This window comes from Pseudorca crassidens, chromosome 19 (genome assembly GCF_039906515.1).
Source record: "Pseudorca crassidens isolate mPseCra1 chromosome 19, mPseCra1.hap1, whole genome shotgun sequence".
In the NCBI taxonomy this organism is placed as follows: Eukaryota; Metazoa; Chordata; class Mammalia; order Artiodactyla; family Delphinidae; genus Pseudorca; species Pseudorca crassidens.
In genome coordinates, this window is record NC_090314.1 from 59,005,892 (window position 1) to 59,019,317 (window position 13,426).

The window sequence follows — 13,426 nt, forward strand, 5'->3', positions numbered from 1 at the left end:
CGCAAAAAAAAAAAAAAAAAAAAAAAAGTACGAACACGGGCTTGGTAACGTCTGCATGGGCGTCTTTGGGAACATGTAGAGATAAGCAGCGTGTGGCGCTTTGCTCATCCCTCCCCAGCAGCGCGCATTGAGAGTGGGACTTAGGTACAGGTGTAGGGGACTGGGGCCCTGGGGCGTCTGCACCTGCATCAGGTAACGCCTGTCTAGCTGTGCCTGGGGAGTATAACTCAGCAGTCAGCCGGGGAGATGGGGTTCCGCATCAGAGCCTGGCCCCTTAAGGGCCTCTGATGAGCTATATTAGGCCCATCTGCAGGCGGCTTGAGCAACTTTTAGTAGCCCCAGCAGGAGAGGATGCAGGAGGTCATTGCAGGGCTGGAGCAGATCACCTTCACCTTCGAGAAGGATGTAGAGATGCAGAAAGGCACTGGACTCCTGCCTTTCCAGGGCATGGACAGTGAGTGAGGACGGGGACCCCGCCGCCACCCCTGCCCTCCCCCTCCCTCCCCGCCCCCCCGCCGGCCTTCTCTGCAGGCCCCCCTGCTTGGCTCCCTGATGGGGCGGCCCCTTCTCTCTGCTGCTCGCCAGGGAGGAGCAGGGGGGCTTGGGCCCGCCATCTGGGAGCCCCAGCTTAGCCCCTCGCTTCTCAGGCCCCCCTCTTACATCCTTTCCAGGACTCCAAAAAAAAAAAAAAAAAAATGGGGCTGGCTTCTGGGCAAGCAGACCCGAGAGAGGTAAATTGAAAGAAGTTGGGAAGAAGCACACTGGCCTCCCGAGCTCCCGGGGGGCCTGGGGCCCTTCCAGCACCTCCGTTTCAGAGTTGGGGGGGCTTAGGTGTGGAGGCTGAAGGCTGGCTCCTGAGGCCGGCAACCCAAGGGCCAGGACTTGAGGACCCCCAGGCCCAGGCCTTGGTGGGTAGAAGGGAGACTTGCTGCTGGAGGGGTGAGGGCCCTTTGACAGCCACAGCCTCTGGAGAAGCTGCCCCCCTCCTTTGCGTTCTTCTCCTTCCAGAGTCCGGCTCAGCTGTGTGCAACTTCTTCGCTAAAGGGCTCTGCGAGAAAGGTGGGTCAGCAGGTGGGGCTGGGGTTGGGGGTGGGTGGCAGCGGGGGCTGTCTAGGCCACACGGGGTTCAGCTTGGCCTGGAATAGGGTGTTGGATTTGCACCTGGGGAGGGGAAGGTGGGACGGGGCAAAATTTTAGTCTTATAAAAAGTAGGCAAAGGGCAAGTTGGGGGCTCTGTCCAGAAGCCTACCTTCCCCCACCCCCCCCAGCATTTCCCTGATTCACTAGCACTGATTAGGGCAGGCAGGGCTGCCCTGAAGGAGACATTCCCTTCTTTCTGCCCTGCTGGAGGTGGGATTGTTTGTGGGTGTCAGCTGTGTGCTCCCAGGAGCCCTCCGACTTATTTATTTTCCCCCAGCGGGGGGAGTGCTTTCCTTCCCCCTACTCTTGTCCTCCGAATTAATTTGGGACCTGCTCAGCCGTTCCATCCATTTCCTTTTTTTTTTTAATAAGTTTATTTATTTTTGGCTGCGTTGGGTCTTCGTTGCTGCACGCAGGTTTTCTCTAGTTGTGGCGAGCGGAGGCTACTCTTTGTTGCGGTGCGCGGGCGTCTCATTTTGGTGGCTTCTCTTGTTGCGGAGCACGGGCTCTAGGCACGTGGGCTTCAGTAGTTGTGGCCCGCGGGCTCTAGAGCGCAGGCTCAGTAGTTGTGGCGCACGGGCTTAGTTGCTCCGCGGCATGTGGGGTCTTCCCTGACCAGGGCTCGAACTCGTGTCCCCTGCATTGGCAGGTGGATTCTTAACCAGTGCGCCACCAGGAAGTCCCTGCATCCATTTCTTGTGTCCTAAGAAAGCTCTGGCCACAGTCTCTGAGATGCTACAACAAGCATCCTTATTTCTCCCCCATCCCAACGTGGCTCAACGATATGCTCTTCCATGGGGACTTCCCTGCGGTCCAGTGGTTAAGACTCCGAGCTCCCAACGCAGGGGGCGTGGGTTTGATCCCTGGTCGGGGAACTAAGATCCCTCATGCTACGCGGCGTGGCCAAAAGAACAAAACAAAACGGAAAAACTGCTCTTCCAAACTCTTCTCCCCAAAAGCAGCGCTTCGGGGGGTGTGGGGTACCTGACTGAAAAGCAGCGGCTCTCAGCTTTGCTTCTGCCTCCTGAACCACTCACGGGCTCTTCCGATGGAAACCCAGTTGCCCCCAGTTGCCTCCAATTTGGGGGTCTCCAGTCCCCCCTAGAGATCCAGGTTAAGAAACTCTGAATGAGTTTAGGACCTGCTTTTGGGATCCAAGTGATTTTGTTCTTGGGAAGCTGGGAGGCCAGGAGGGGCCCAGGCACAGGGGGGGACCTAGGGCCATTTTTGCCACATGCCTCGTCCATGTTTGGGGCAGCCCTGGACGATGGGGTGAGGAGGGAAATGAGCTTGTCGGCCACTCCAGGCTTTGTGAAGCCAGGACTAGTGATGCCTCCTGGGGTCCTGTCTCCTCAGCTTGGTCCATCCAGTCTCTAGAACAGTGGTTCACAGAGATACCCTCTTGCAAAGAAATAAAACTGTTCTTAGGTCTGGAAAGTCAGACCCAGGCAAGCCAATGGCCAGGGCTGGAGGGTAAGGCTATTTAAGAAGAACACCTCCCCAGCACCCCACAAATTCTATCGGAGAGGTGGCCAAGCACGAGACGGGTCCTGCTAAGAAACCGAGGGGTGTCCTTCCTGCCGACGGCAAGCCCACCTGAGTGAAGATGACAAAGGGTGAAATGTAGCATTTCCAGTTCCTTCTGAATTGTTACCAAGCTGGCTCCTACGTCACCATGTTAGATCTCTGGAATCAGGAAACAGAACATTTTTTTTTTTTTTTTTTCCCGGTACGCGGGCCTCTCACTGCTGTGGCCTCTCCCGTTGCGGAGCACAGGCTCCGGACGCGCAGGCTCAGCGGCCATGGCTCACGGGCCCAGCCGCTCCGCGGCACGTGGGATCTTCCCGGACCGGGGCACGAACCCGTGTCCCCTGCATCGGCAGGCGGAGTCTCAACCACTGCGCCACCGGGGAAGCCCCATTTGGTTTTTTAAGACGTGAATTCAACAGGTCCTTTATGAGCCTCGCTTTGTGCTGGCACCTTGCTAGGATGGGTGGCGGCTCGGGGGGCCAGGGCTGGAAACCAGGGCTCTGCTGTCTGGTAGGAGCACCCCGTCAGGCTGGAGGGGAGGGGTGTGGAAGGTGCTGCAGAAGGTGTCCTGACAGCCTGGGGGCTCCCCGGGGTTTGAGAAGGGCCAGGGCACCATGCCAGGCAGAGAGGGCTTTGAAGCTGTGTTTTAAGCCGTGTCTGGCCCCCAATTCTAGCCTCCCCCAGGCTCCAGGGGAAGGGGCGGTGGGCCTTCCTTCCAGGGGTGAGCTGGGCTCAGGCTCTAGGCGAGCGGGGACCCCCAGCTGGGTGCTCTGGTGTCCCCAGGGAAGCTGTGCCCCTTCCGGCACGACCGAGGGGAGAAGATGGTGGTGTGTAAGCACTGGCTCCGGGGGCTGTGCAAGAAGGGCGACCAGTGCAAGTTCCTGCACCAGTACGACGTCACCAGGATGCCCGTGTGCTACTTCTACTCCAAGTTCGGTCGGTAATGCCCCTTCCCGGTTCCCCCACACACACCCCGGAGGGTAGCAGTGGGGGCCGAGGGATGGGATGAAGTCGGGGAGGGGCCCCCAAAGGAGGCCTCGCGTGTCCCAGGTGGGCAGACCTGGCCGCGGGGGCCTTGCTTCTCCAACCCCCTAGAAAAATTGGAACTGTCCTCTGAGCCCTGCTTCACTGCCCCAGCAGGCTCGGGCACACGCAGCCGGTCCCGCCGGGGGGAGGGAGAGGGCTGGAATCAAAGGCTGAATGGTTGCCCTCCCTGGTCCACTCCTGGCTAATCACGCACCCAGACGGGCTGTCTGGAAACGAGCCTTGAACACGCCCTCTCTCAAGCCCCGGGATGGGCTGGGGTGAGTCGGAGCCAGTGTTTCCCAAACAGCAAGCACTTTCACGGTGCTCCAGGTCTCCACAAAGCACCTGCCCCGTCGACGCGCACCATCGCCTCCTTGGCAATAGACCGTCTTGCTATTTTTAACTCCTCTTTTAGAAGAAAACTTTACATTGCTTCGGTAAATGGAAAACTGGCATCACTGATTGGCAATAGAAAGTCACTGTAAACGGGAGATCGCGAGCTTCAGAAGTTTGGCCCCTGAAATGACCTTGTGTGGTCAGGTCTGGACCTGCATGTCACCCCCCTCTGACTCAAGTCTTTTGTCATCTGAGGGGCTACATAGGGGGAAGCCACTGCCGGTTTAAGAACGGGATCTGTGCATGTGTTTCAGGTCTTATCTTTCTCCATAAACTTTTACAGTTCAGTGCTTTTCAGAGCTGGAAGGAGCCTTAAGGATGATTTAGTCTAGTAGTTTTCAAACTGTATTCCGAAGAGGGACTTGGAGGGAGAGCTGGGCCAGCCTCCAGGGACACCTCTGACTGAGGCGGCTTGGCTTTGAAACATCGGGGGGGCTGTGGGCAGCTGTTCCTCATTAGTGTCCATGGGGGGGCATTCCTGGGTATCCAGGAAGAAGATACCCCACCCCCCAAGGTCAGTAAGAGCTTCCCCCAGGCTCAAATTCTTTTTTTTGCGGTATGCGGGCCTCTCACTGTTGTGGCCTCTCCCGTTGCGGAGCACAGGCTCCGGACGCGCAGGCTCAGCGGCCATGGCTCACGGGCCCAGCCGCTCCGCGGCATGGGCATGTGGGATCTTCCCAGACCGGGGCACGAACCCGTGTCCCCTGCATCAGCAGGCAGACTCTCAACCACTGCGCCACCAGGGAAGCCCCCAGGCTCAAATTCTGTTTCCTGCCTTCTCCTCGGACTTGAGACCTGGCGGTGGCAATTCATGAGGGTTGCCCGCATGTGTCCCTTGTAAGAAAGGGCAAAGTGTATATGAATCCTGGTCCCCCTTGGTCGCGTCACCTAAAAAGCTCTTAATTTAAAATGCCCCTTTATTCTTTCAAAAACCTCGGTTGGCTTTCTTTGGGGGATTGGGGTCGTGCTGGGCATGGATACGGGAATAGAACTAGGTCCGCTCTGCTCTCAAATAATCCCTACTGTGAGGGCGGACGTATACACTGGTGGTTACAATAGGTAACCCGTGTTTGTTGCTCTTGGAGTAAATGAATGAATACCTTTTTCTAATATCAAAGCATAATTACAGTTCTCATTGGAAGTAAATCGTTTTACTTAAAAAATATTGTTGGGGATGGGCTTCCCTGGCGGCGCAGTAGTTGAGAGTCCGCCTGCCGATGCAGGGGACATGGGTTCGTGCCCTGGTCCGGGAAGATCCCACATGCCGCGGAGCGGCTGGGCCCGTGAGCCATGGCCGCGGAGCCTGAAAAAAAAAAATTGTTGGGGAGATGTAGGAGTGGGAAAGGGCAGTTGAAAGGAGCTAGGAAGCCTGGGGGCTTTGGTTCTGCTCTGGGATGTGCTCGTCCCAAAGGTACCTTGGGCAGGGGGCTCTGACAGGCAGACGGGCGGGTGGGGTGCGGTGCCACCTGCTGGCCGAGAGACCTGGTGTCCTCGTTTGTGAAATGAGAGAACTGGATAAGAGTGGGGTTGAAACTCTGGGGAAGGAGTGGTACTCTTGAAGGTTCAGGTGGAACCTTGCTTTGCACAAGCCCAATGTAAAAAATAGATCTCTTTGGAGCTGCTCGGAAACCAGTGGAATTGACACTATGGCGTTCCTTTTGGCTCTGAAAAGCGCTAAGTTGTAGGCTTTAATTAATTAATGTATTGAAGTTTAGTTGATCTACAATGTGTTAGGTTCAGGTGCATAGCAAAGTGATTCAGTTCTATATATATATTCTATAATAGATGTATATTCTTTTTTCAGACTCTTCCATTATAGGTTATTACAAAATATTGCATAGAGTTCCCTGTGCTATATAGTAGGTCCTTGTTGTCTACCTGTTTAACATAGAGTAGTGTGTATCTGCTAATCCCAAAGTCCTAATTTATCCCTCCCCTCTTCCCCCTTTGGTAACCATAAATTTGTTTTCTCTGTCTGTGTGTCTATTGCTGTTTTATAAATAAGTTCATTTGTGTTTTTTTTCTTTAGATTCCACATACAAGTGATATCATATGGTATTTGTCTTTCTCTGACTTACTTCACCTAGTATGATCATCTCTAGGTCCATCTATGTCGCTGCAAATGGCATTACTTCATTCGTTTTTATGGCTGAGTAATAGTCCACGGTGTGTATGTACCACATCTTCTTTATCCATTCATCTGTCAGTGGACATTCGCGTTGCTTTCCTGTCTTGGATACTGTGAATAGTGCTGCTATGAGCATAGGGGTGCATGTATCTTTTCGAATTATAGTTTTCTCCAGATATATGCCCAGGAGTGGGACTGCTGGATCATATGGTAACTCTGTTTTTAGTTTTTTGAGGAACCTGTTCTCCATGGTGGCTGTACCAGTTTACACTCCCACCAACAGTGCACGAGGGTTCCCTTTTCTCCACACCGTCTCCAGCATTTATTATTTGTCGACCTTGATGATGGCCGTTCTGGCCAGTGTGCGGTGATACCTCACTGTAGTTTTGATTTGCATTTCTCTAATAATTAGTGATGTTGAGCATCTTTTCATGTGCCTAATGACCATCTGTATGTGTTCTTTGGAGAAACGTCTATTTAGGTCTTCTGCCCATTTTTTGATTGGGTCGTTTGTTTTTTGGATATTGAGCTGTATGAGCTGTTTGTATATTTTGGAGATTAATCCCTTGTTGGTCGCATCATTTGCAAATATTTTCTCCCATTCTTTAGGTTGTCTTTTTGTTTTCTTTATGGTTTCCTTTGCTGTGCAAAACCTTTAAGTTTAATTAAGTCCCATTTGTGTATTTTTGTTTTTATTTCCATTAGTCTAGGAGAAGGGTCCAAAAAGATACTGCTGTGATTTATGTCAAAGTGTGTTCTGTCTATGTTTTCCTCTAGGAGTTTCATAGTATCTGGTCTTCATTTAGGTCTTTAATCCATTCCGAGTTTATTTTTGTGTATGGTGTTAGGGAGTGTTCTAATTTCATTCTTTTACATGTAGCTGTCCAGTTTTCCCAGCACCACTTATTGAAAAGAGACTACCTTTTCTCCATTGTTTATTCTTGCCTCCTTTGTCATAGATTAATTGACCATAGGTGTGTGGCTTTCTTTCTGGGCTTTCTGTCCTGTTCCATTCATCTGTATTTCTGTTTTTGTGCCAGTGCCATAGTTTTGATGACTGGCGTTATAGTATAGTCTGAAGTCAGGGATCCTGATTCTTCCAGTTCCATTTTACTTTCTCAAGATTGCTTTGACTATTTGGGTTCTCTTGTGTTTCCACACAAATTAAAAAAAATTTTTTTTGTTCTAGATCTGTGAAAATGCCATTGGTGATTTGATAGGGATCGCGTTGACTCTGTAGATTGCCTGGGGTAGTACAGTCATTTTGATAATATTGATTTGCTCCAATCCAAGAGCACGGTATATCTTTCCATCTGTTTGTGTCATCTTCAGTTTCTTTCATCAGCGTCTTATAGTTTTCAGAGTACAGGTCTTTTGCCTCCTTAGGCAGGTGTATTCCTAGGTATTTTATTCTTTTTGATGTGATGGTAAATGGGATTGTTCCCTTAATTTCTCCTTCTGATCTTTCATTGTTAAGTTGTAGGCTTTTAAGGAGGATGAGATTGGAAACACTCACCAATTCTCTACTTGAATGAGGTGAAAACAGGGCTGAATCTTCCCCCTTGGTTCCTTCAGAGCCCCTGGGTCCCTAAGGGGAAGCTAAGAGTGCTTAGACTCCCTCCCTAACTCCTGTGGTCTATGCAGACAGGGCTGGCTCCTCCTAGGAGCCCGGGGTCTTGGTCTAATCCACAGACAGGTTACGGCACAGGCTTTGCGAAACTACAGGTGTCCCTCTGTGTTGCATTTATCTTAATCCCTGTGCCAGCTTTGAAGCAGTGCTCTGCTCTTCTTGGCATTTCCCCCAGAAAGAACTGCACCCCTTTACTCTGGAAGCCATGGAGGTTTCATCATAGAGATGAAGCTTTAGCCACGTGCACGGCAACACCTTCACGCAGCGTCTATGCCTTCCTGGACCTTAAGCTGCTGGCTCTGGGTCTCCCCTTCCCCATCTCTCCTCGTTCCTTCCTCCCAAGTAGTCTCTAAATACCTCCGGATATCTGGCCCTGCCCCAACTCTAGCAGATGTGTGTATTCACACCCAAGTCCCGCTTAGCCAGTACGATTGCGATCCGCCTTTCTTAGGTTGCAGGAAGGTTTAGAAATATCTTGCTGTCCTCAAAAAGCTGCTGACCACCAGAAGGCAGAGAAGTGGCTTATACGCAAGGGGCAGGGTCAGTCTTGTTCCGGGAGGGCGGAAGTGACTGCAAACATGAACCCACTTATGCACCAAGAACTCTGGGATTTTCAGGTGACTGCAGCAACAAGGAATGTCCCTTTCTCCACGTGAAGCCGGCCTTCAAGACCCGGGACTGTCCGTGGTATGACCAAGGTTTCTGCAAGGACGGTGAGGCCCTGACAGAAAGGGGGCTCTAGGGGACATGGGGGAGTCTCCCGGCAGGGGAAGGATGCACATTCCTGATGCGGCCTGTGGAGGTCCGCCCCAGGTTGAAATCCCACAGCAGGCCTCTGTAGCTCCCCCCAGTGGAAACCCTCTGCAGTACATGGTGGAGTAGGCTCACTGCGGTTCAAATGCCAATGGCTTCAGAATGTATTGACTGTGTAACCTTGAACAAATACGAAAAGGGGACCAGCTCCCCTGAGGGCCGTTGGGCCAGGTGGAAGTAGGACCCCTCGGGCAGCCCTGCGCATCGGGTCTGACCCATAGGAGACATTTCTCTGTTCCTTCCCATCTGGGCGTCACGTAAATACATTTCACTGTCCCTATCTGGCCAAAGTTCGGAGGCAGGGCCCCCGTTGGAGTCCCCGTGCTCTGAGCACCGCCGTCCTTTCTCTTCCGGTATCTGGGTGTGGTGTTCTTACTGAGCTCCTGGCAGCCCTGGTTCGGGGAGGATTTTAGGGGAGGGCGGCTGAAGGAGGATTAGTAAGATGTGTGATTGGCTGGCCTTTGCTCAGCCAAACCTGCTACAGCTAAATAAATAAAAGCATGTTACAGCCCACATCCATGGAAGTCCTCCAAGACAGCGCGTTAGGGACACTTCTGACGCTACTGTTTCAGGCCTGGCCAGCTGACACCTACTCCCACACATTCTGAGGTGCCCTTTCCCATCTCAGTCATGTGGCTAGGAAGTTGGTGCTTCCCCTTGCCGGTAAGCTTTGACATGTGTGTTTCCCCCACTAGCTAAAATCCTTCTAGCTGTTTTTTCTTTGCCCAGCAGGTCCCCTGTGTAAATATCGCCACGTCCGCAGAATAATGTGTATTAACTACTCGGCTGGCTTCTGCCCTGAGGGACCCAAATGCCAATTTGCACAGTAAGTGTGACTCCCCCGAGTGCTGGGCCCACTCTCTGGCTTCTAGACCTAGATCCTTCTGCACCTTCACTGGCCTGGGGTGGGGAGTGAAGTGTCCGGCGAGCACCTACCCACGGTGTTCTCGCCCACCCTACGCCCACCCCTCCTGGTGCTGTCGGCTGCACTGAACTCTAACCCATCCTGTTAGTGCCTATCTATTGCTGGGGATGGGTGTATAGCTCTTAGAAACAGGAGTAGAGACATTCAACACCTACCCGCCACCCCCATCCTCTGCAATTCTCCCTGGCTGGGGTGCCGGCTCCTTCCCTGTGGGGCTCTGAGAACAGGAAACCTGCCTCAGGCTGGTGCAGGACGTGTTAATGAGCAGTGAGCTTGGGCGGTGCCTAGAGCGCGGCTGTAACTATGTCTCTCCATGCCTCCCTCAGCCCCAAGATGAATCTTTTATTCAACCCAAGTTACCTGAAGGTGAGTGCAGGTAGGAGGGGGGCAGATGTGGCTCACTCCTTTACTGCACGGTTCCCTGGGGAACCCTTGCTCCCCAGCCCTGCACTCTTCCCAGGTGCCCTCACTCTCACACCATCTGCTCCCCGGATCCTGGGAAAGGCACACATACGGGGTCGCTCCTCCCAGACCCCCTCGGACCTCCGTCGTCTCTGCTTCAGGCAGAGCTTCTCGGCCCCTGAGGCTTTCCTTCTCCTTAGCTGCAGAACACAGGTGTGGTTTTTATTCAAGAACCTGGGGTCTAGCTGAGGACCCGTGGTCCAGAGTTGTTCTGAATCAGGGCCATCCTGGTTGTGCCTGGTCCCTATGGGAACAGATCTGCCTCCCCCTGATATCGAGTCTTGATACGAGAGCCTCCATCCCGGCTCAGCAAGCCACAGCCTGTGGGGTCAAATCTGGCCTTTTGCCTGTTTCTGTACAGCCTGGGACCTAAAAATGACTTTTTAAAGGTGGTGACAGAAAAATCCAAAGTAACATTTTGCGATGTGTGGAAATGCAAATTCCAGTGCTCATAAATAGTTTCACTGGAACAGGACCAAGCTCATCATTTACATACTGTCTGACTGTTCCTCATGCTTACGATGGCAGAGTTGCGTAGCTCCAACAGAGACCAGATGGCCCGCAAAGTTGAAAATATTTACTGTTTGGGCTCCTGCAGAAAAAGCTTGCTGGTCCCGGTGGGGATGTCTGCATGCTGGCCTGCCAGTAAAGTCTGACAGAGGCCAAAGAGGGAGCACGAACGCTGGGGGGAGCAACCGAGCTCTTGCTAATTAGGGGTTCTGTACCCAGCCCTAGGCTGGGATGGCACTGGCACATGAGGAGGGCGACCCCTGCTGGTTCCCAGTGGGATCGCTGACAGCGGGTGGGAAGTGATCGTCAACACTGGGGAATTCACAAGCCATTTCCAACGTCCACCAAAAGGTACGCTTTCGGCAGTTAAGGCGTAAACGAAGGCATTTCGCAACCTGGTTTCAGTCTGAAGGCCTGGCCGGAGTCCCTGCCCTCTTTCTACACAGGGAGTGTCTATAAATGTTTCCTTTTGGCTTCACTTTCTCTGCAGCTTGTCATCCGGCCAGTGGGTTCGGCACCTCCTGCTTCTGCCTGGGAACCTCACAAGCCCCCTTCCCCGAAAGAGTGTCTGCTTCTCCACCCTCAGATGAAGCCCCAGGAGCCCCCGGTCACTTACTGCCTGGGGCTCAGGGCCCTGGAAGAGGGCCCGTGTTACAGGGTGAGTGGTGATGAGCTGGGCTACTGCTCTGTTGAGGTCAAGACGAGGGGTGATTAGCAAGATAAAATCGGACAGAGGTTTAGGAGTGCAAATTAAGAGAGAATGGGGGAGACCAAATTGTTCCAATTTTAAGGTCTCAGTAACCTCATCTTATTTGCATTTCCTGCCAGATAAGACTGTTTATTTCTTTAAAAGGCTAATAAGTTAAACATCTTTCATGCACTATTTTGCTACCTGACGATCCCTTGAGTTATTTATACATAATAGCCTTAAGACTTGGCACAGTCTTGGTAAGGGGCGGCTTGGTAAGGAAGGGAATGTCACACCTTACATTTCTTGGTTGTTATCTTCTGGTTCCTCAGGAAGAAAATCATGTTTTACACTCATGAGATGGCCTCTGAACTGTCCTGACCTTTGCCTTCTCTAGTCTGCAAGAGAATTGTACTATCAGGCCTTGCTTTCCTCACACGATGGATTTCCTGGTCTTCATGCATCCACAGCCCTGTTCTTTGGGTTAGTGATGATGGGGCTTGAACCTCAAAGCCTTTTTCAGGCCAGAAATGGACCTTCATTTATGAGCAGAAAGCCAGCTAACCATCTCCTAGGGTGCCCTAGACAATTTAGGATTTTTCTCTTAGGATTTGAATTTACTAAAAGTCACACCATTAACTTTTTCTCTTGTAGTGTTGAAAAATAAGCCATTATGCCAGTAAGAGTCAACTGGTAGAAGCTACCAAAAAATACCCCTGGTGGGTCTGGGGAACTGAAGGACCTTCTAGTGAAGACGCCCAAAGGCCATCCTAGGGGATTCTGTTCTCAGCTAGCCCACTGCCTGCCTAACCAGGAAAGGAGGTGCAGAAGCAACCTGCTGTGTTTCAATTTCCTCTTCTGTACGTGAACGAGCTACTGAAAATATAGCAGGAGCGGAGGCTGACTGAGTGTGGCAGGAACGAGGTATTCATAGAACGGGGGAGCACAATGTAAGTAAAACCAAGAGCTCGAGTATATGGGGAACGGTCACTGTCCTGTGCTTAGCTCCCGTCCTGCCGCCGACAGTTCTGGGTGGCACGTGGCCTTCCTGTGCACACGGCCTCAGCTGCTGCTGTAAACGAACAATTAAATCAAGTGGTTTCTTTAGCACGACAGCTGCTTCCCTATATGGCTTCCCTAAGTGTAAGACGAGATTCTGTGCATGCCTTCTGTAAGGAATTACAGGGAGGTGGATGGTACGAGTGAGGCTTATCCCGGGGACGTAAGGAAGTGACATGGATCAGTGAATGCCGTGTGGTCTCGGTCACTGTCTGAGTCAAACCCCAATGCAACTTAATCCACGGGGAAAGGAGCAGGGAGGCAAGGCTGCGCCTTTTGGAGGAATGGAGAGAAGAGGGACGACACACAGTGCGCGGTAGGACCAGGCTCCCTGCCTTCGGCAGACGGAGGCAGCTGGCTCATCCGGCCTGGAGCGGGAGGGTGAGGCCGAGGCTAAGAGGACCTGGAGCGGGAGGGTGAGGCCGAGGCTAAGAGGATAGCCGGCCCTGGAGACAGATTCGGAGGTCTGAACGCCAGCTCCACCCTGGGCTGCTATGTGACAAACCCTACACAGCCATGCAGGCAAATTACTTAACCTCCTCGAGTCTGCTCCCTCATTCTAGAAAACGAGTGTGGTGGCAGCTCTGGCCTCACGAGAGACTGCAGGTGAAGAAGGCTGCACGGCGCTGGGCTGACAAAAGTGAGCACCCAGGTGGTAGCTGGATTTTGGCGTGGATTGTGGTGGGGCCTCTCTCGCTTAGTTCAAGTTCAGGATGTGAACGAAATAAGAGGCCACAAGAGGTGTTAGAAAAGCTGTTATTTCATTCCTATTATGTGTGACACTTCGCTGGAATTAACAGATGCAAGACTTTTAATTCAACCAAATCTCTGCAAAGTAGGTATAATCATCCCCATTTTACAGTCCGGACCAAGGAGGCTCCAATTAAGTCAGATAACTTGCCCAAGGACACACCTACTACCCATTTCACAGGTAAGTGTCTGGGAGAGGCAAATAACCAGAATAGAGGAATATTTTTTGAACATATTTTTGTTATGAAGAGTGGTAACAGTAATATGTAGGACGAACATGGCGGGGGTGGGGGTGGGGGAGCAGGTACTGAGAGTAACTGGATAATCCGTAAATCAGGAAAAACAGGACCGAAAGAAATAGTAGCAGCA

General features: G+C 52.2%; 1 protein-coding gene across 1 annotated transcript; it reads left to right on the forward strand.

The window, feature by feature from the left end:
- Positions 1 to 227: 227 nt before the first annotated feature.
- Positions 228 to 13,349, forward strand: CPSF4L (cleavage and polyadenylation specific factor 4 like). The gene is made up of 6 exons (XM_067715809.1): positions 228 to 454; positions 1,009 to 1,059; positions 3,454 to 3,606; positions 8,468 to 8,563; positions 9,396 to 9,489; positions 11,051 to 13,349. Exons 1-6 carry the CDS (start codon positions 352 to 354, stop codon positions 11,148 to 11,150), a joined length of 597 nt encoding a protein of 198 aa, XP_067571910.1. The 5' UTR covers positions 228 to 351; the 3' UTR covers positions 11,151 to 13,349.
- The last annotated feature ends 77 nt before the right edge of the window (positions 13,350 to 13,426 follow it).